Source organism: Gadus macrocephalus, chromosome 11, assembly GCF_031168955.1.
Source record: "Gadus macrocephalus chromosome 11, ASM3116895v1".
NCBI classification, from domain to species: Eukaryota; Metazoa; Chordata; class Actinopteri; order Gadiformes; family Gadidae; genus Gadus; species Gadus macrocephalus.
Window position 1 is genome coordinate 18,446,121 of NC_082392.1, and position 23,096 is coordinate 18,469,216.

At 46.0% G+C, this 23,096-nt stretch overlaps 1 protein-coding gene across 1 annotated transcript in view; it reads left to right on the top strand.

Annotated features, from left to right (window-relative positions):
• Positions 1 to 23,096, top strand: part of cdkal1 (CDK5 regulatory subunit associated protein 1-like 1) — a 220,015-nt gene that overhangs the window by 16,684 nt on the left and 180,235 nt on the right. Inside the window, 1 exon segment of the mRNA XM_060065377.1 lies at positions 18,670 to 18,753. Coding sequence (XP_059921360.1) covers positions 18,670 to 18,753 — 84 coding nt within the window.

Below are 23,096 nucleotides of genomic sequence, written 5' to 3' on the forward strand. Positions count from 1 at the left end.
GCTTTCCACATGGTGGCCAGATGTTTTTTCTAATCTTCCCAACAGACGGTGCCGTTTGATATCTGATCTGATGATTACTCAATTCCTGTGTGTGTGTGCGTGCGTGCATTCCGATGGGTTTATTTTCTGAAGGATCACTGTTTTTCAAGATGCCACCAACCAAACCACCCTCAAAAGGCCCCTGCTGAGTCGTGTGCTTGTGAGTCCTTTGCGTGCGAGTCCTGTGCATGCGAGTCCTCTGTAATTGAGGCCTGTGAGGTCGGTAGATGATCAGTAGAGGACTGTACCTGATCAGTGGAGGTCTGAGGGTGACAGAGGTCTGTAAAGTAGGGACCACCGTTGCTCAAACTCATGTGTACTTGTGTACCACAGTACTGGGCCGCTCAGCACTTCTCCAGACATGTTTTATTTGGAGAAGATGGGAAGTCGGGACCAAGTTTTATTGTGAACTAACTAAAAGAATAAGCAGGGCTCTTGGCATTTCATGAAAGGTCATGTTGTGTCCTGTAGCGGCACCGGCCTGTCAGAATGCACAACGACTGTGGTAGGGAGTCGTTTGGATGCTAGTTAGTTTTTGGTTGCTCTGTATATCCCTGTGCTTTTTTTTACATTTATTACGCTTTCGAGTGTCGTAGGTTCTCCATGGGGCCCTTCCCTGATAGCCGCCTATAGCCGGGCAGAATGAGCCGATGGAGTGGACTGGAGCTCATCAGTTCATTTCTAGGAACGTCCTGTGATCATCGTCCCAGGACCAGTTTATACTGGCAGACGACTAGCCACTTGACGCGTGTGTGTGTGTGTGTGTGTGCGTGTGTGTGTGCACGTGTGGGTGTGTGTGTGTGTGTGGGTGTGTGTGTGTGTGTGTCCTTCATCTAATTTCCTCCTGCCTTTTTTCCCCATCTCTGTTTTGCCCTCTGATAAACAATTCCCGCGAACAAAGCACAGCCTGTGAACAAAGATATCAATTATTTACAGGGAAAAACACTTTAAATGCTCAGTTTTATAATGATTTATTAATTGATGTGGGTGGGATGCTCCTTCACTGGGATTTGGCTTTGCCCTCACCCCTCCGAGGGGATAGGCGCTCATGCATAGACACAGAGCAACACATACGCAAACCTGTGTATGCACACACTTACACGCACACTTACACACGCGCACATGAACACACACGCACGCGCACATGAACACACACGCACGCGCACACAGTCTCACACACACACGCACATGCACTCATGATGCAATGCCGAACATCACATCTTAGTGAATTTTGGTAAAGGGAAAGAAACAACAATGGAGGGAGGAAGCCCTTCAGATAGAGTCAATTTGAATGATTGGACGATTTTAATTAAAACTCTGCATTTCCAATTCAATAAGCTACTGATTCTTTCAAAATAACACATTTGTATTAATTTCAGGGTCGTGGGTGACAGTACTCCTAGTATTCTTGCATATATTTTGGACACGATTGAGGGATATCGGTACTTACAAACATAAAATCCTCTCATTAGGAGTGCGATATTATATATTAAACGCCATATATGTGACAATATTTTCAGCATCCATAAAACCCACCCATGAACGCTCTGAGCGTTACCTGCTCCCTCATCCCCCCCATCCTAAACATCACGTTAGTCTCTCACATTCCCAACCAGGAGAGATTATCCGGCATGTGGGTTTTTATTAAAAAAGGTTGTGTTTACATTTATAATCACCGGAAAACCACAATAGATACAATACACAGAGGCAAGCACCTAAACATGCTCCAAAGATGTGTGGAGTGTCACAGGTGTATGTATGTACTTAGGTCTGGGAGTGTGTGTGTGTGTTTTGTGTGGGTATGCATAGCATTAGCTGAAGCAGTCTTTGATCAGGGCAGCCGCTTTAATCACTTGTCATCGTCCACATTCCTCCACGAGTCTTAACGCTAAGCACATACCGCCGCCACGCAGGCCTGTGACCACGCGTATGCTTCAGTGTGTACCTCACCGCGTGTGTTTGTGTCACACAGGCTAGAGATTGCGATGAGGAGCTTTGCGTGTGTTGCCAGTGCAGGTAAAAAGATCAGGCGGTGTTGCACTTGAAACCACGCAAACCTGACATGAGCTGGAGCACTTTCAGTTTCCCGCATTACTCTGATTGTTTATAATGTGGTGACATGGCAGCTGTAGTCACAGGTGTGTGTGTGTGTGTGTGTGTGTGTGTGTGTGTGTGTGTGTGTGTGTGTGTGTGTGTGTCGTCCTCCTCCTCCGAGTGAAGTGTGTAATCTGGGGAGACATTGCCAACTTAGCAAGGTGGTCCAGTAAGCTTGTGTATAAAGTACAGGGTAGAAGGGCCACGTCTGTGTGTGTGTGGGCGTGCATGTGTGCGGGCGCACGTCTTGATTGGTTTGGATTGAATGTGTTGAAGGCTTCTAAAAATGTCTCACTCGAAGAATGAATGATACTTTTATTTGGTATGTTTTCGGCTTTACCTTTCCCTCCTCTGCGGCTTTCCCACCTGTACTCCTCCATTCATCCACGACTCAGCCGGCGACAGCAACTTGTGTTTACCTATCAAAAGATCCACCCCCCCTCCCCCACCCTCTCCCCCGTCCTTAATTCCCCCCCCCCTCCCCCTCTTTGGCATCTCTCCCACAATTCCACTTGTCTTCACCTACGGCTCTCCGTTCCCGCTCTGCCTTCTGTCTCGCGCCCGCGTCCCTCCCTCGTCTCGTCTCCATCTCATTACCGCTGCCTTCGTTTCCTTTGACGATCTACCTGCTATCTTATTTAGCACTCCTGCTTTCACTCTGAGCCCACCCCCCCCACACGCCCACCCCCGCCCACCTCCACCCCCGCCCACCTCCACCCACCACACACCACCCAGCACGCCACCACGGCCACCCCCCCCCCCCCCCCCCCCCCTTGCACGGTATCTGTCCACGCGCAGTTGGAAGCCGAACGCGCAGTGAATCAAAGGCGAGGATTAGGCACGCATCCAAAATTATGAATAAATAAATCAAATTCGGCGTGAGGAGGGAAGAAGAAGAAAAAAATAAAAAGCACGTAAATAAATAAAGAAGCCCTGAGTTGGATTCAAACCCTCAACATCAAAAGTCCCCCCCCCTTCCCCGTGGAACCCACCTACGCTCCAGCCTATCGGAGTGAAGAAAGGTCCTCTGTGTCTGGGCTGTTTGCATGTCATTTGCATACAGGTCCCGACTGGCTGCTTTTTGGAATGCCAAGAGGCTAAATTCAGTATTTATTACTGGGGCCCATAACTACATTTTCCACTCTATTCGGCATTTGCATCTCATTTGCATGTTCCGTTTGCTCTGCTGGGGGAATACGGGGCGCGGTGACCTAAATTGTTTCAATTCCGCCCAGAATCGAGATAGCAGCGCAGGGTCTAATTATTACCATTAATCGAATTAAGGACGCCTTAAATGTGGAGCGTAAATGTATACGGCGGGGGTTATTAGCTACCCCAGGATGCGGAGGCTGGGGCCCCACTCCTAATGGAAGCCCCGACTGTGCGCCGGAGATGGGCATAAAAACAGCGTGGTGTGCGTGTTGTGATCTTGGATCATTTGCAGATCTTCCCGTTGTGCCGTTCTCCCTTTTCCTTTTGTCACGTGCACACCGCACACGAACATAAAGACTGCTTGGTTTTGAGGATGTTCTATTTAAAGCGAGAGTACCTTGTTGTAGGCATGTTCCGCACAGGGAGGTTTTAAGATCTACTTTCAATAGATGATCGTGTCCCAAAAGATATCGGGGGGGGGGGGGGGGGGGGGGGAAACTCCCCTTTGTCTGATCCGTGTTGAACGGGAACGTCGAAGGAATGCCCTGCATGCTGCAACCATGTGGTTCTGAATGGTTTAAAGTAAAAGAAAAAAAATTGTTAGCAGCGCTAACTTCTTGAGCATCACTTGAGGGTGTTTTTTGTCACGCATCAGAGGACTTTTGGGATAAAAGGTCCTATTCCATCGCTCGAGTGACTTCTTGGTCCGACGGCCTCCCTACTTCACTTCAATTACATTTTTTTATTACGCTGACAAAAGTCAACACAGTAGGAGAAACTGATGACTAATTAATTGCAACGGGCTGGTTTCAGTTACGACATGCTATTGATTGATAAAATATACTATTGCACAGTAACCCAGCAGAGCTTGGCTAGCATTCATAATTCAAACCACTGTCTCCGCCTAAATATTTCAATTTCTCTCACATTTCAAGCCACACAGCTATTGTTGGACTTCAATTAAATTCATTCACTTTCTCTGAAAGCCACTAGCTCGCTCTCTGCCCAAGCCCCCCCCCCCCCCCCGTCCTATCACCACCTAGTAATTTACATCTTTCAGTATTTGTAGAGGAGGCTGAGGGAACATACAGACCTTTCCAGGTCGCTTCTTCTGCCTGCCTGCAACCGTTGCTGTTTTTAATTTGTTGTTATCCATCAACAGAAGCTGTCAGTGAGCCTATGAATCTCATAGAACATTGTTCTTTCATTTCATCTCCCTGTCCAGCTGTTTGTCTCTATCTCGGGCTGTATGGGGACGACAAAGGAATAAAAATACACACTTTGTGCACACACACATACGCATACATGACGTTTTGGTATCCTACCAAGCTTCCTCAAACAGATTCTGCTATGCACACAGAACAAACAGGTTTAACTGCCGAAACCACACACAGACCCACACAGGCAAAGACATGCACACATCGACATGGATCCACTCGCATAGACACGCACACGCAGACATGCACAGACATGAACAGACACGCACAGACTTGCACACACAGACATGCACAGACCTGGATACACCGGCGCAGACACGCCATGCCAAGACACACACACCCACACACACACACACACACATGCGCATGCACGTACGTACGTTACACTCTTGTTGACCTGCTCATGTTTCTGTATCCAACAGTCACACATGCTCCCAAACGGAGAGATACACACATGCTCACAAACACACCTTATTGAATATAAACTGCCATCTCCTCGGGCAAACAGCAAACTTAATCACATTTGTAATGTCTTAGAAAATGTGTCAATATTTGCCGGGTCTGTTATTGTTGTGAAATTGGAAACTGATTGCCGTTACTACAGTGCACATGATTTTGACAGTTGACTTGAAGGCAAACACACGCACACGCGCACACACACACACACGCACACACGCACACACGCACACACACACACACACACACGCGCCACCATGAGAGAGATAAAGAAGTCTGTTTTGTGTAATGAGGCAATATTCATGAGTCGTTCACATTGTCATTTTTTACAATGTTGAACCAGTAAAAGAACATGACATGGCTACTGTTATGGACATAAATGCACATAAATTATGCCTAGCAAACTGCTTTTAATATTAGTTCCAAATATTAAAGTCTATATATTTATGTTAAATGCGTTTGTTTGCCTTTATTTTGGACGGCGCTTTGTGTTTGGACACTGTGCGAGCTGCCCAGCCATAGCTAGTTCCTAGAATAATTTGTCTCTTACTGGAAAAATCATTCCTAATTCCTGAGTAATTCCCTTGTTGGTCAAACATGAATGTAGAAAAATCTACTTTCAAATGTAATCAGCCCCCATTTCTTGTCCTCATTTACTCTTTCATGTGTCTTTCAAAATTAGTTATTTGGTTGATGAAATAAACTTAATTCAAAGCCAATTGTAATATCGGAATGATCTGGTAAAATTGTTTGAAGAGGCCTTTTCCCATCCTCCATTCACAGGCCATGCATTAGTATAGTGTTGGCATGACAGAATAACAATAAGTTGATTGATTTGGCAAATCATTAGTTTAATCACTGAGATAACTAGATGAGAGATTAGATTACAAATGAGAGCGACAACATCACTGGACTGTGTGCTGGGAAATCCATTTGAAATGAATAATTAGGCCTTTCAGCAGCTCCTGCAAGCTGCACAATGTATTTATTTAAGTATGAATGTATTTAATTCATCAATGAATAAACCCTGTCCTCACTTAATGGATCATGCAATGGACCTCCTGTCCACACATCGGCTCAGTGGTGTCTTCACACCGGCCTGCTCGGTCAGTTGCCCACGGCGGTCCTGTTTATCAGCCAGGCGGACTTTGGGAATGTCCCTGCCGCTGGTTGTTGCATCGGGTGGCCAGACATGCTCGTTCCCGTTTTAAAACGTCATGTATTCGGTTACTTGGTATCCTTTCTACAGCACCCCTTCTAACCCTTCTCCTTTTCCCAACGGCGATACTAGTAGCACTTCAAAGTTTGCATCAAAGCGGTCCCCCTCTCCACGTCCGACTGTGGATACTCACCGCGGACGGCGTGACACTAAACACAACAGTCGCGCTCCACGGCAGCTGCACGCCGGGGCAAATTGAAAATGCATTCCAGGGGCGATGGGAAGCGGTGCTTCTGCAGCGAAGGCCTGAATCCTCTCCTGTAGCAGCGCAGCATACTCATTCCCGCTAGGAAGCACACACACCAGGGTGTGGGGCAACAACGCAGTGGCTAACATGAGAAGTCAACATGAGGATGGAAAACCTCTTGATTATCATCATCTGTAGATTGTTATTAGATGTATCTGGGTCCCAGAATGATTTTTCTTGATTGTATAATCAACAGCAACACAAATATAGACCGGAGTTCATGGATTCAATATAAGCAAAGCTGACTTTAGTTTACACTTAAGGCCACAGTTTTGATCATGATGTTGATATTTTGCGTGCGATCGGTCGCAAGCAGATAACTATACTAGGGAACCTGGTATGCACATGGTATTTGGCATCGTGGCATGTTTTCTTTTCATGCAGTATATATCCTTCTTACTTTGTGTGTGGGTCACCTCTTGTGAGTAGGCTGTTGCCATCTCATCTCATCTCACTGCTGAGTGACGGACTCTATCGCTCTCCCCTGACTGTTTCTATGGGCTTCTGGAGATGGACCCTTGTCTACTCTATCATTTGAATTCAAAATGTGGGCCTTTCTCTCCCGACCACCGCGGTGGGCACACCGTTGACAAACCTCGAGTAGATTGTTTCAAGTCCGACGGTTTTTCAATCCCCATTTGTGTTTTGGTCGACAACCCTGCCCCACTGGGCAAGGCGAGCTGACATCTGTCCGGTCCCAGGCCACCATCGTCGCCCTTGTTATCGGACTTCCACCTTCTCTCTGACTCGTAGAAACTCCGCTCCCCAGTTAGTTTGTCTTCGCTCTGAATCTCCCCCACATCTTATTCCATCTCATTCCCTTTCCTCCCTTCAATGTAATGGACTCAAAGGGTTGTTTAGGACCGATGGCTAAATCTCAAGTGAGTGGCCGTTTTTTAAGATGTTGTGAAGCTGTTGTGTTGTGAACGCTCTGGTGGGCGCCATGCTGTGCCTAACACGGCATGCACTGCCGCAGTTATACACGCGTGCACACACACACACACGCAGACACAAACACACACACACACACGCAGACACAAACACATTCGCGCATACACACGCGCAAACAAGGGCACTAGGGGACTAGGGCAAGAGCCTGTCAAGATCCTTAGTGGTGTTGTTTCGACGTATGCGCGTGTTTGTGTGTGCGTGTACGTGTGTACACGCGTGCGTCCGTTTGTGTTTCCTTGGTTGGGCCCATTTTCCCCCAGTCCCACCCGTGTTTGTTCTTTTATCAACAGTAACCATTTGCGTTTGCGTTTCCTGTTTTAGACAGGAAATGCAAAAGGCAATCCAGGAAATCCAAATCTGCAATCTACATCCCCAGTGGCTTTCCTCTTTTCTGCCTCCCGTTGCTTAACTCAAAATGGAACCATGAGCACTTATCACCAGCCGTCACCTGAAAGAAAGCTGGCCAAAGCAACATTCAGTGGGTGTTAACTGTCTCCTAACGCAGCATCATGTATTACAACTTTTAGGCTACGTGAATAAGTACATAAATCAAAGTACCAAACATACATTCAAACATGGCGCTCCTGTTGGTGTGGTAACTGAACGCCTTGGTTAGGTGAGAGGTAAACGAACCACTGCATAGTCTGCATAGGGGGCATCCGTGGCATACTGGTGACGGAGTTGGACTGGTAACTGGAGGGTGGCCAGTTCGAATCCTGAAAAAATCCACGGATGAGGTGCCCTTGAGCAAGGCATTTGAAACCCCCACCTGCTCCCCGGGCGCTGCACCGCGGCAGCTCACTGCTCCTGTAGTGCCGGTGTGCCCCCATGTGCGTGCCCCCATGTGTGTGGACCTCTGTGTGTGTATGTGTTCACCGGCTACCCGGATGGGTCAAAAGCAGAGAAAGAATTTCCCCCTAAAAAGGGATGAATAAAGGACTTAACTTAACTTAACTTAATAGTTTAGCAACTTGGATAGCTTAGATTTGCGCTTAACATGGAGGTTAACAGTATGATTGGGGATTAAACATTATGATGGGTTCTGCTTGCTAAAGCCACAGGGGGCATCTGTCCTGTTTTACTGTATTTTGGGATACCCATGAAAATAGATGCCTCTAAAGTTTAGTGTTTAGTTGACAATTCCATGTAAGCAATACATTTTGCGTGAGACGGCCACAATAAGAAAACGAAGATTTACGCGTTCCCATATCTTCTTTAAAATGAGTAAAAATGTGTAATCGTCATTTACTTTTTTTACACCTTTGAAATGATACATAAACAGCTTTATCTTGGTGGCAAACTATTATTATTATTATTCATAATGTGTGTGTGTGATGATGGCTGTGTCTGTTTATGCATGTGCTTGGGACAACTGAATAATCTCTGTACCTGATTGACGGATAAACAGACCACTGATCCCCTGTGTGGACCCTGTGTGCGTATAAACAGCCACACACCCTCTCTGCCTGGGTGTTTGTGTTGGTAGAGTGTCACTCTAAGTCAAGTATACTTATTTGTTTTCTTCTTACACTTTGCCATGTCTAGCGAGCACAAAAAGACACATAGGCTGGCATGGTAAACACACACCAGCACGCCCACACCTCCCCGAGGAGAATGAACCTTTTAGACAGCATCACTGCCGGGAACGGTCCTGTTGTCTCGCTCTCTGTCTGGCTCTGTGTGTGTGTCTGGCTGTGTGTGTGTGTCGTGTGTGTCTGGCTGTGTGTGTGTGTGTGTGTGTGTGTGTGTGTGTGTGTGTGTGTGTGTGTGTGTGTGTGTGTGATGTGTCTGACTGACTGTCTCTCTATGTGTGTGGGTGGGTGTGTCGGTCTGTCTGCAGATTCTTTTCATAAAAAAGTCATCAAGGCTTCTCTTCACAGAGGTTAATTTGGATGTTTCATTGGCTCAACTGTTTCCCCATTAACTGTAGAACTCTACGTTAATATCTAACGGAAAACCTTCAAAGATGCCCAACAAACCGGCGTGCCTATTTTTAGGACATTTTTGACAAACATTTGATTGGGACTTTTGTACCGGGACACATTGTGCATATGAAGCATATGTGCATATGTGCATGCGTGCATGCTTATGTCGATGGGTGACCCAACAGCTGAGCCTCTCTCTTTAGATAGCCTCTCTCAGCCTGGGTGATGCTGGAGAACACACAGAAATGTTCTCAGGGGGGGGGGGACATTTAACACGTCTTACATAACCCTTCCCCCCTTCCCCTCATCCGACCCGGGCCAGAAGTTTGAGCGACCTGCCTCACCTTCGAGCGACCCCTTCACCCCCCCCACACTCTCCCTCTGCAACGCACGATTAGCCCGCGTCGGCGGCGCGCCGTCCACCCACCCCTCAGTGCGGGGGCCAGCCGGCCGCCCAGGACGGAGGCCCCGAGTCAGCCGGGGCCAGATGGTGTCCCGCCCAGCCGGGGAACCAGCTAGCTAGCCATCCAGCCGCGCAGCCCCCCCTGCTCCCCCCCTGCCCCCCCCCCCCCGCTCAGACACTTCCCCTTAGCTCAGTCAAGTGTGTCCGCTCACCCCAGAGCCATCCTTCTAACCCCCCGCTACCGTCAAGCCCCCCCACCCCCCCACACTCCATCCCAAGGTCACTGTGTGTGTGTGTGTGTGTGTGTGTGTAACAGGGACGGTAGAAGGATAATGCATCTGTGATCGGGAGATATAAGGGAAAGAGACAGGATGAGAGAAGTGTGTGTGTGGGGGGGGGGTGGTGGGGGGAGGTAGGGTAGGGGGTGAAAGTAGGTCATGGTCTTGGTGGTGGTTCACATAGTATTGTAGTCGCAACCATCAGGAGAATCATATTGACCCCCAGGGCGGACGTCTACACACACACACACACACACACACACACACACACACACACACACACACACACACACACACACACACACACACACACACACACACACACACACACACACACACACACACACACACACGTGTGCACGTGTCTCTGCTCCCGCTTCGTACATATCGTCTTACAGTATTCAGGGCGTAAGTTGTGTTCAGAAACACCAGTGATCCCTTTTGGTTAGCTATGGAAACCAGACTCGTGCCTAAAACATTTGTTTTGCAGAAAACATGTGAGAACACACATTTGGGTGACTTTGAATACATATCCTACCTTAGCGAGATACAATTTGATGTCGGGATGATTCAATCCTAACATCCCCAGTCCTCCCTTACAGGGGGAGTATGACTGCACAATGTATATGACTTCCATACATCACATCCGTTGTTGATGTAATCCTGGCAAAGGTCAACTGTATCCTCAAGTTAAACAGATGCCGGTCGGTTCTCGATGGAGACGTCTAGCCTAGCACTCGGGAGTGTAATTTGACCAGAATGTCTACATTAAGCCCACCGACTCGACTTGATAACCCTGTACGAAATTCAGCATGAACGGTGTTGTTTGCAGCTCTCTGTTGCAGGGCCGTAGCCGGTCGCTTTCGCCGTGGGGTTGGACATCCTGTTTGTACTGCTGTTAAGGGGGAGTGACCGCGGGAGTTCGGAAAGTTAAAGTAGGCCCTGTCAAGGCGGCGGCGGTATTAATGGAGACCAGGTTAGACATATTATCTATCATAAGGGGGCATTACGAGCGAGCGCCGGGGAGGGAGAGGAGCGAGGGCCCGGGGATTAAAGGGCCCCGGGTGATTGGTTTACGACGCCTGGGAGTGGGAGCAGGGCTCCCAGGATTCAGTCTTCCCCTCCCGTACATAAATAAAGCAAGGATCTGAAGGAGAGGGCCGCCTGCCTACCAGGGCATACTCCCCTCAGCCACCCTGGGATGGAAACACAGAGGAAATGAGGGGGAAATGGTTTGCTTTTTTATATTTGAGGAGAGTAGAATGTGAAACACAACTCAGCCGCCATGCACTGTACCGTGCGTCTGAAATTCAACACATACCAAGGCGACGTTTTGGATTCAATCTTTCAAGTGTCCAATGGATAGGTGTATTTTTGGTGTTTGACGCCCTTTTGAAACCCCCTCTTAGAGCGCTCCTTAGATTCGTTTTGAACAAGTTAGCGTTGGTGTGTTATTGCAATGCATATCAAATTGACAGAATAAACAACAAATTGAACTCTGTCTCTCTCACTCTTTCCGTCGCTCTCGCTCTCTCTTGGTTGGGGGGATGTAAATGTTGTGGATAGATAAATGTGGTAAATGTTGTGGAAAGATAAGGCCCCCACCAGGGGAGTAAAAGAAGGGAATGCCAGCACAAAAGAGGAGATGTTTTCAACAGAAAGGAGCTAAGGAACAGGCAGGGAGGGATAATGAGAGCTATGGATCGGGTGGTTAAATAGAAAAAAAAGGAAAGGGCAAGAGATGAGAAGGAGCGGCTGGCATTTGTTGTGTTAAAGTATCAGGTACATGCATGCTCGTCCAATTACACCCGTCATCGCCTCTCTCTTCCACGCCTGTAGTTGGAACTCATTTCACCGCACCATACTTTTACTACTTTCTTTTTTTTTACCAGTAAAATACTGTCATTTACAACACCTCTGCAAAATAGTTTTTGCTCACTTTACTAGATTACCGTTGTAGATAAGTCATTCTGCCCCCCCCCCCCCCCCCCCCCCCCCCCCCCCCTTTGAAAATTGTATCTCGATTATATCCTTAGTCGACACTGAAAAATCATATATCCATAACATCTGGTAAAAGCAAGCATGAGTGGAACTAGCTCGGTACATTTTGGGCCGTTTTTGTTAAAATGTTTAAAAAAAAAACATGCAAAGTGCCACCATCAGCCCTGCCCTTCCGTCCATCGACTCTGGAGGTACGAGTTAATCTCACAAGTTCATCCATTCACACCGGAATGGATGTTTTCCTCACAGTGCCCCAGGCGGTCGATGGAATATTGATGATATAATGGCCCTGTGGCGTTCTGTTGCTGTGTTGCCCTGTTAGGGCTATCTCTACCTCAACAGCCGCCGGCTGGCCCTTCCCTCTTCTCAGTGCAGCCTCCTTTAGAAAGATAACAACAGCTTGATCATCCAACTCTCCTTTCAAGGCCAAACCTTGTGTTTTGATTCAAATGTAGGAACACAAGGATCTGTCAGTTGTACCATTCTCTGTCCTCCTTTTGTCTTTGTTTTTCCACTAGGATGGAACGGTATTTTTTTGTGTCCAATGACAATATTGGATATTAGATAAGATAAGTCTGCATTTTGCAACTTCCTAACTGGCGCATTGATTCTGAGATGTCGTGTTTCAGGGCCAACGGCAATCCGCAAAATACAGCTAATCCAAACTGATAATGTATAAATGGGAAACATCTAAATCACATCATATAAAAGGTGCTGTAGTACGATTTCAGAGTTGCAAAGAGAGAGGGCAGAAAAAAGATCCAAAATCGTCCCTCCCTCTCCCACAACTGTTTCCACATTCACTTCATTACTCCATGTTAATATCTACAACTGCCCTTTCCAGAGGCCAAAAATAGAACAATGTGTAAATTCTTTCATTAACATTCATTTGGGACTTTGGTACCAAGACTCATGAAGCCATTACACATTTAGCATGTGGATAGCTTACAAAACATATGCGGCCAACGTGTGCACGAGTGACCCCACAGCTCAGTTATTTCTCTGTCTTTCTCCCTCATTCTCTCTCTCTCTCTCGTTCTCTCGTTCTCTCCATCTCTCGCTCTCTCGCTCTCACTCTCTCGTTCTCTCTCTGTTGTCTAAGTACAGGGAACAATTATCCAGGCACATACGGTACTTAAGCAATTACAACAATGCATACACCACTGCAATTAATGTTTCCCAAACAAAGTGGGACTTTACCAAACCCGAAACATCTGCTATACGTGTTATCCTACAATATACCTGTTTAAAATGGCGCTATTGTATTTGACAAGAAGTGTGTGAGTGCAGGTGAACAAAGCCTTCTGTTCATTTTTGTAGATTCAGTCGCAAAGCAGGAGCCATCCACAAAATAGCATTTATTTTATCCAAATGTTATTCTTCTGGTACTCTGCTTATCCCTCCTTCGTCTTTCCTCGTCCTTTTGCTCGTTCTGAAACCTGGTCCCTCTACTTTTGTTCATGTCTGTTATCGGACTTCCACCGTTCCATCCCTCTCTCATCACTCCCTTCCGTTTATTACTATCGTTTTAGTTGGCCTTCCCTCTCTCCCTGTCGTTCGTCTCGGCGTTCCCGTTCACAGACCCTCTTCATCACTCCACCACTTTCCCTCCTTCCATTGTCTCTTTTTCCTCCGCTATCATTCTTTTTCCCCGTCTTTTTTCCCCCCCGAACTTTACTTTGCCCCTGCTCCTCCCGTTGTTTGAATTATCCTTTTTGCTCCATTTTCATCTGGGTCGGAGAGGGAACAGCCAGGGCTCGTGTGTTCCCTCATCCTTCTCTCCCCCTCCCCCCCTCCCCCCCTCCCCCTTTTCCCCCGATGCCATCCATCACTCTATCTATCAGCCTTTCCTATTTGCTGCACACACCTGCTCCCTGACCCGTGTCTCCCCATCTCTGTGAATGGGGGGGGGGCTGTGATTGAAATGGTTTATATATGACCCCGGATCAAGTATGCATAAATAAATGTATATAAAGAATATGTAGGAGGATTCAATGCGACCAACGGACACACACCAAAAACACACGCTACGCTGCAGGGCTATGCTATGTGTGTCTTCAGAATCGGCTTTGTATCAGTTGTATCAAGCCTTCAAAAGATGAAATGCAAAAGATTTGTGTGTGTATATGCTATAACACACATAAACACTCTGACATGGATATGCCCAGTGAAGCAAACTGGCAGTTTTCCCATCTTTTGTGGACAATAGAGTTGAATGCAAACATTTGTCAACAAATTCCAGTCATGCTTTGATACAATGAGGAACAAATGTCGGAATCAAGTCAACATGTTTGTGTACTAATAATACTAGATGCAGAGCCATGCCATCGGTCAGTTTACATTACAGCGATTGTGATGACTTTCAACAAGCCATTGGTGTTCAGTCAAACAAAAATAAGGACCCAAATCTTTGTCAAGCACTTGATGACAAAACAGTATGCCTGCATGATTTATGTAGTTCGAACTAAAACTAAATTCCCTATTGGGACTTCTTTTTTCTCATCCAATATCCACATCCAATCATATCCATGAAGCATGAGCTGAAAGCATAATTGGGGATCCTGTCATTGGCCAAATTTGCTTTGCTGTGTGATTGACAGTCTGGCATGCAGCATGATGGCTGCTTTCCCTCACTTTAAAAGTCACCATTGATGAGTATATTTGTAGAAAGTCTGATTTCATGGCCATGTAAGCTCATGGACTGGCTGAAAGCATATTTTGCTTTGCTTCACATATTGGCCAAGTATGAATCAGAATCTATGTAATGTGAATTATTGCACTACACATCTGATGGTTAATTGTCCAGATGCGTTTTGTCTTTCTTCTGACACATGTACTTTTTTGAGTGGGTTTGGATAAAAGCATCTGCTAAATGTCAATGCAACGGTGATTGATACACCAATGTATTCACAATTGTTGTTTCTCAGGCTGTAAAGCGAAGACTTTGCAGAAAAGATCAGTTCTGGGTGGACTGGGCGTTTATCTATATCTTTTTTTTCGACAAATCATGTAGCTGGAGGCAGGGATGTGTAACCCCATAATTGATAAGCACATACTCTACCTGCTGTAGTATACTGTAAAATGAGTAAAGAGTGTATCTAAAGGTTTCAAATCCTCACTGTGTAGACGGGCCACTGCAGAAATACTTATTAAAGTCCCTTCCTGAAAACGTCCATCACTCATTCAAAGGACTTTGTTTGGTAGAAACAAAACCGGTAAAATGGCGTGGTTGGTGTCCGCCCCAGGCTCTGTGTCCTCTCCCCCCAGTAGTTGTGCTATACCATAGGACTGCTGGATCACAGATTATGTCTGCTTTAAGAAGGAGACACTGCCCTCACACAGACGTCAGCGATCAATACGTTTATTTGTTCATTATCACTGCACGTTTCTCAGGGAAGCAACTTGCTTTGGATTACCTTCCGAACCTCAGCCCCCTTCGCTGATCCAATTTAAATGCTTTATTGACACGACTGTCAACAATATTAGCACTGCAGGTGAAATACTATTTATGACAGGACAATGACAAATAACAAAAGTACATTTTGTTTATGCGTGTGTGTTTGTGTGTGGCTGAGTTTGAATCAGATGGTCCCTCTCTATCTCTCTCTCGCTATTCCTCTCTCTTGCTCTTCCTCTCTCTTGCTGTCCCTCTCTCTCTCCCTCCAACTCCCTGTTTTGCTCTCCCTCTCTCAACCTCTGTGTATCCAGTCCTAGAGTCAGGGTCCTGGAACTATTATTAGTATTATTGATCTGTGCTTCATAAAACCCTAATCTATAATAGTCCGTCAGTTCTATAATAGAGGGAATGGGCTGATTTATGACCATGCCCGATTTATAAACACACACACACACACACACACACACACACACACACACACACACACACACACACACACACCAGAATGACTTTATTCTTTCCCTCCTAATTCAGATTCTGTGCTATCAGATACACGGTGGATCAAGTGTTCTTCTTTATTAACACGGCAGGCTTGATTTGCAGAGGCATGCAAATTATAATCAAACCCAACTCTTACCCATTGGCTGGACTGCAATGTCGTGGCAAATCCCCTCTATGCAAAGCATAGTTTGGAGGTGTCAACAACAACATTTTAGGTTGGAAGCTTGGACTTTAAGTGCACTCACTTAAATCGCCTCCCCTTGGTTTCTCTGCTACTGATAGAATAGGTGGGCGGTAACAGGGATGAAATAAAGTTGTCCGTTCACGTAGGTTGTAAGATGTTTTTGGTACAAACATGAATTATAGATCTGTGGTTATGTGGTTAATTTTTGAGTCAATGCAGTAAAAGTAATGGATTGAATCGTTTCGTGGCTTCAGCTGAATCAAGCACTTTTTTCATACCCTGAGTAATTGCATGCCAACATAGGGAAAGGATGTAAATGGACAATGAAAAGTGGTAATTTTCCATCTGTAGTCCAACGGCCCCCCACCCATTTATCAAATATGTGTTGCTAGGTTTTTGGATCAGCTGTTCAACTGTCCTCCATCCTGGGAACAGCATCACATTAAGACCCACAGTGCCAGCACATTGATTTACCACACCTCCTATTTCCTCATTAACTATTTTAATATTCCTGTTGAAATGTCAACCCCCCCTCTCGCTGTCTGTCTCTCTGTGTGTCCCGTTTCAACCTCTCAGAAGTCTCTCTCCCTTCCTCTTTCTCATGTTCTAATATTGACTCAGTCCATTCTCTGTGAGGTCTGCAATCTCCCTGGGCTGTATAGTGCAGGATGTTACTCCTTTTGATTAATGTGTGTGTGTTTGTGTGTGTGTGTGTGTGTGTGTGTGTGTGTGAACAAATGCATTTCCTAAGTGTTTCTATGGCCATACTGCATTGTTTATCTGTTTACCCTGTTTCACTGTATGTGTGTGTTTGTATTGTGTGTGAGGTGTGCTTGTGCGTTACAGTGATGAAGAGGTTGTTATTGTCGTTAGGAAAAGCCTCCCCCAGGACTGAGCAGGGAGTGCTACCACACAGCTGAGACCACTCCCACTGGCCCTGTGTGTGTGTGTGTGTGTGTGTGTGTGTGTGTGTTTGTGTGTGTGTGTGTGTCTGTGTTTATAATGCAAAAAAAACTAGACTAATAAAGGTAGGCAAAACTGTGGGTGGTTCCCCAAGGCCGATCAATAAAGTTATGTGACCTTCTCTTGCGGACCCTGTCACAATCAAAGCGAGTCGCCTGCGCGTGGCGCATACAAACAAACCCAGCAATCTGAAAACAGCCCTGTGATTTATCACCCTCAGAGCCACTATTATTCATGCTGGTTGGCTGAGTCCTCTTTAACTCAATCCAAGAGGGTTCAAATGGACCGATGCCTCCCCACTAGACCTAACCCACATTCTGCACGTTTTTTCTCTTCTTAAAGGTTGAATGGATGCTGGATGGTGCTGCACTAATGCATTGTGTTCTTACATCATTCACACACTGCGTTGCATTGTTTTTTTGAAATAGTTTGTTTCCCTTAAGACGCATATAGCGGCGATAACAAAACAAAGCTACATTTTTGGTAAAAAAAAATTTACATTAAGATGAATGGGCTGTAACCATGTGCTTTAAATGGCAGTATAGTGATGAAGTTTCACAACATTAATCAATCTGATGACAGTAATTAAAGAGTCGAGGTGGCCCTTAAGCTCTGAGGTCCTTAGTTTTGTGTTTGAAAGTATGAAAGTATGCATGTGTGTGTGTGGGCAGGTGATATACGTGTGTTTAAAGAGAATGAAAGAGAGTGACAATGTTGCCAAAATAAGGTGTGACTGGTCACACCTTTCACTACATGCTGTGACCCACACACACGCGTGTGTGTGTGTGCGTTTGCATGTGTGTGTGTCTGTGCGCGGCATACAGCCTGCTTATGAAGACCCACCATAAGAGTATTGTGAATGCTTGACTGCTGCAATCTAGTGTTGCTGTGCGTGCACGTGTGTGTCTGTGTCGGTGTGTGGGTGTGTTCACATGCTTGACTGCGGAAGGGGAACAGAATGCTAAGTGAAATATCTGGTTCAACCTGGCGTAAAGGAGCTAGCTTTACACGACCACCGTGGCTTGTCCCCTGTGTGTGTGTGTGTGTGTGTGTGTGTGTGTGTGTGTGTGTCCTGGCCGTGCCGTGTGGTGCTCGCCATTGGTGCCTGGAGTGTAGCTGCCGAGCCTGGTGTCACAAGACAGAACATTGGCCCCTTTCTCCTGATGGATGCATTAAGCCGGCCAAGTCCAAATTATACACTTGGTCGGGTACCGTGGGATGTCCACACTGGTTTGAATGTGAATGACGAAAATTGAAGGGACATTCTTAAATGGGAATGTTACGACAATGTGAATGCGAATGAGAGGTTGGGATAATGTTTTAAACATTATATTGCGTCTAACAAAAAAGTTATTACAATTAATGCAGCTTAATTTATCCATATTAGGTCTATTAGCAACGATTATGGAAGTGACAGAGTTGTTTTTCGTCTAAAACTGCTTGGTATATCTATTATCTTTCATGTTCTCAGTCATATTCGTAATTTACGGACGTTGAGATGCATATTAATATACTTTTTGACATCTTCTTGACAAGACACTTGTCAAGGTGTGTGGTGGGTGCACCCCTCTGATACGCTGTGGTTCAGAGACCCAGTTGTCCCCGACTCAGTCTCCTCTCTCTCCTTCCTCCCTGTGTTCAGACGACCCTTCAGAAGCTGACCTGTGGCTCCTGAACAGCTGCACTGTAAAGAACCCTGCGGAGGACCACTTCAGGAATTCTATCAAGTAATGGAACATGCACGCACGCACATGCACAAACACACCTGCATACACGTGTACCCGCACACACGCATGGTGTTGCAGACTTCGACGCATTTCAATTAGCACGGAGCTGCTATGACAGGCGCAGGATACATTCAGAGGAGCGGACTACTTTTAAATTAAAGTTGACTAACTTCGGGAAACAAGTTATACATTATCCATATTATAATAATTTACAAACATGCACATTCACATACACATGTGCTTACACACCACACATGTGCTTACACACCGCACATGCACAAACACATACACACACAAAGACACAAACAAGCACGCCTGTACAAAATATGCACACATGCACATACAAAAACACTTACACAAACACGCCAACACACACACAAGCACACATGCTTGCGCACATACAAGCACACGCAGACATACTCAACTAACACAAAAATATATATTTTCAGGGGTAACACAGGCCATTTTTTCTCTACAATATACCATTCTAAATATATGAATGATAATCTGTTGATGATAAATGCACGGCCTGTTTCCAACATCTGTGTTAAATTAGATCCGGTACGGGACTATCCATGACTCCTAGCCATGTGTCGCTGAATGTCTTATCTACTGGCTCACCAGACACATGTTTAGTTTAGTCTGGTGTGAAGCCCTGCAGACTCTGGGGTGGAGCAGCTCTTCAGGTTCAGGATGGGGATTCACGCAGCCGCTCCTAAACCCCCTGTCACCGCACGCCTGCAATCTCAATCCACCCTCCTGCCTCTCACTTATTGTGTGCGTGTGTTTTAATGTAATTTCCCCCATGTCTGTTCCCACCTTCAATGCTCGAAAGGTTGCTTCCCACACCAGTGAGATCACACACACAACACACAGACGGATGTGTGTGTGTGTACACGCAGACACACGCATGAGTGGCGCACACACGCACACAGATGAACACGTGCACACACACACGCGCGGTTGCGCACACAGAGACACACACACACACACACACACACGTGTGCACACACAGACACAGACACACAGACGCAAACACACAGACGGCACACACACAGACACAGACATACGCGTATTGCACACACACACCCCACGCACCAAGATCTGCATAAAAACAGAGATTAAGTTGGATCTATTTAGCATTTTGATTATATTTGCATCCATGAGGGAGGAACAGGGGAAAGGAGTAGGCATGCGTGATCCTTGCTGTGTCTGTGTGACTGGTGTGTGCGCACGTGAAATTAGTTTAACAAATACAACGGAAGTGAGAGTTAATGCTAGTGGTTATTTTGGAATCTTTAGTTAGAGGTGCATTGAGATTTATTTTCCAAGAACTTTCTTGCAATGATGGACAGCATCAGGTCATTACCTAATAGTTACAAACAATTAATAACAATAATACACAAGAGAATATCACCACGTAAAAACGGCACACTATGTTATTACTTTAGTAATGGACAATACAGATCCGGGTGATCAAAGCGTGGTTAACACTCTACTGGTGAGGGATGTTTTAGTAAAGGCCGGAGAGACGGTTTGATTACAGACCGGTTTGAGGTTGCTAAACAACCCCTAAGTGATTATATTGGGTGTTTCTATTCCAGCTGTGTGATTGGTCTGAAGCATCAGGCTCATGGTGTTGAACACTACATACGTTGTCCTCTGTGAGGGTTAGATAAAGGCTGTGTTGTGTAGCTGAACCCGGACAGTGTTGACTGGATACCCTGGGGTTAGTGGCTATCTTTGGGCCCTTTTTGAGACGTCTCATTGCAAGTGATCAGCGCTTATTATTGGCGTGTCTTGTCAGCCGACCAGAAGCCATATTTCAAAAAAATATCCCCCATTTTGAATGTTTGACTTGAACATCAGAAGTGAAGCTATTTATTTTGCAATTTGATTAGAGCAGATTTTCCTCTTTTATGTTGCTCTGGTGTGCCTCTTCCGGTCCTTTCTCTCTCTTTCATGCCCCCCATCAGGGCTAATTTATGCCGTTTTATTTTGGAACCCAGAATGAATGGGAGAGTACTTGTCTTTGAAAAAGGTCTTTCCTGTTAATAATGTTTTCTTTTTTTCTTTTTTTTGCGACTGGAAATCACCCCGCTGTAATGCTAATGTAATTAATGTCCTATTCAGTGGCAAGGGCACTGGACACACACAGACGCACATGTGCTGAACATACACACACGCACACAAAATATCGCACGCGCACACAAAATAACACAAAATTACACACACACAAAATAACACACACACAAAATGACAAACACTCAAAATAACACACACAGATGCACAAACGCACGCACGGAAAAACTTCTTTTTTTTTTTCTCGCTGAGTGCTCACATGATGAAATAAGGGGCTGGGGGTGACGAGAGGGGGGCAGCCAAACAGCTACTGGCACGCTTCTCAGACAGCCTCATGCTCAGTCACACGCTGGGCCGAACCAGCACCTCCTGGTACACACACACACACACACACACACACACACACACACACACACACACACACACACACACACACACACACACACACACACACACACACACACACACACACACACACACGCGTCTACAGGTTGGCAGGGAGGTTGTCAACCACAGATGTGTTTCGGGGCCTTGAGGTTCTTTTGAGCAAAAGCAGGATCCAGTGAGCCAGACCAATAATTTCTCTGATTACTGCGCAGGGCTGAGATATGCAACGCAGTGCTGCAATTCACAGGCTTAACTGCCTTTCTTCTCTTGATAGACTAACCAGTCTGTAACGTTGAATTAAAGCCGTTAACTTGGAGACCAGACCCCCCTCTGTGAGTCGAACGGGCTTTGTACTTTGGTTCATTGCATCAAATTCCAACAGCTACAGTTTAGGTAGCAGAATGATACTGAATGTTGATTAAGTTATTCATCCACAACTCCAAACTTTGGGTTTTGTTGTTTTGTTTGGCGTTTGTCTTCTGCCGCCTGTTCATTGGGTGTAAGGGTTACGATATGAATATTTTTTTACACAGCATGAGGTTAGCTTTTTATGAGCACATACACGTCCCTACAGTGTGTAAAAGGGTTTTGCTTATTTCAGGGGGGGGGGGGGGAAGTACTCGTGTGTGTCTCTGCTCCTATTGATGTTATTGTTAGCCTACTCGGCTTAACCATATTCACACTTCCCTTCCGGCGTTCCTGAGCTGTCCTTTTTCTTCACTTTATTTCCGTCTATTTGTTATTGCGCTGGGAGGAAGTGTAGCACACGCGGCTGGTCTTCTAACCAGGCGGAAAGGTTGGATGCTTCCCACAGTGGACTATCTCTGCTCCGACCTGCTGTTCATCTCCTCGGCTGGAGCACAGTGCCGGAAGCCTACCGCGGCAAAACAAATATAATGCTAATGAAATGGCTCCGGAATGCTAAAAAGTCAATTAGCATGGATATTTGTGTATTCGCGTGTTTGTGTGTGCCTGCATTTGCAATGCCCAAATCTATAGTGTAATTCAATGTCGTAGACCTTTCAGATCAATGAACGGGGAATGCATAAGAGAACCAGTTGCTCAACAGCATGTAATTAAATGTTATGGTGTGTGTGTGTGTGTGTGTGTGTGAGTGTGTGTGTGAGCCTGTTCCACCCTCTGCTGTCTCTCGTAATTTGTATGATCAAGGGAGTGAGTGCTTAACGAATTAGAACCCAACTTGGAATTCTGCATTTCTGTTCTCAAATTGTGCACCAATTCCCACACACATTGACATTCATTTCGGTCTGTTAGCGTGGCTTCAATATGCATGAACCAAGCAGAGAGAAAAGTGTATGGAAAACACAAACCCGCCGCCTTTCATGTTAATTGAAATGGGACACGGGATGCACACATTGATTTCACACAGAAAGAACACGTTGTCACACATACTGTATATGTTACGTCGACACACTGCGAGCGTTAGACCTGCCCTGTTGAGTATGCACGATTGACCACCTACGGATAATGTCTTGGGCCGGACCTGAGCTCCAGACGTTGAACCGGCGCACATTGAACGGCGATCTCCGTTGGCCGGGGATGCCGCCGTGACAGTGGGGTTCTGCCGGCCAACTTAAGCAGTGGCTCATTGGTGGCTGGCAGCGAAATGGCCCTCTGATAGGCGGTGGTTCAAGCCTTGGTGGCTGCAGATACATGCCAACTTGCAGCTTAGTGAATTCCTCAGCATTACCAGAGTACCCATAGTACTATATATCTGGCTGGCTCTGCCTCTCCCAACTCCCTCATCAACCCAGAGGCTGCTTCATAAGTGGCTTGAAAATTGAAAAGGCTTATACATGCATGCGCTTATCTTCACACGTTGAATGTATAGCCCCTTTATTTTGTTTTTTTG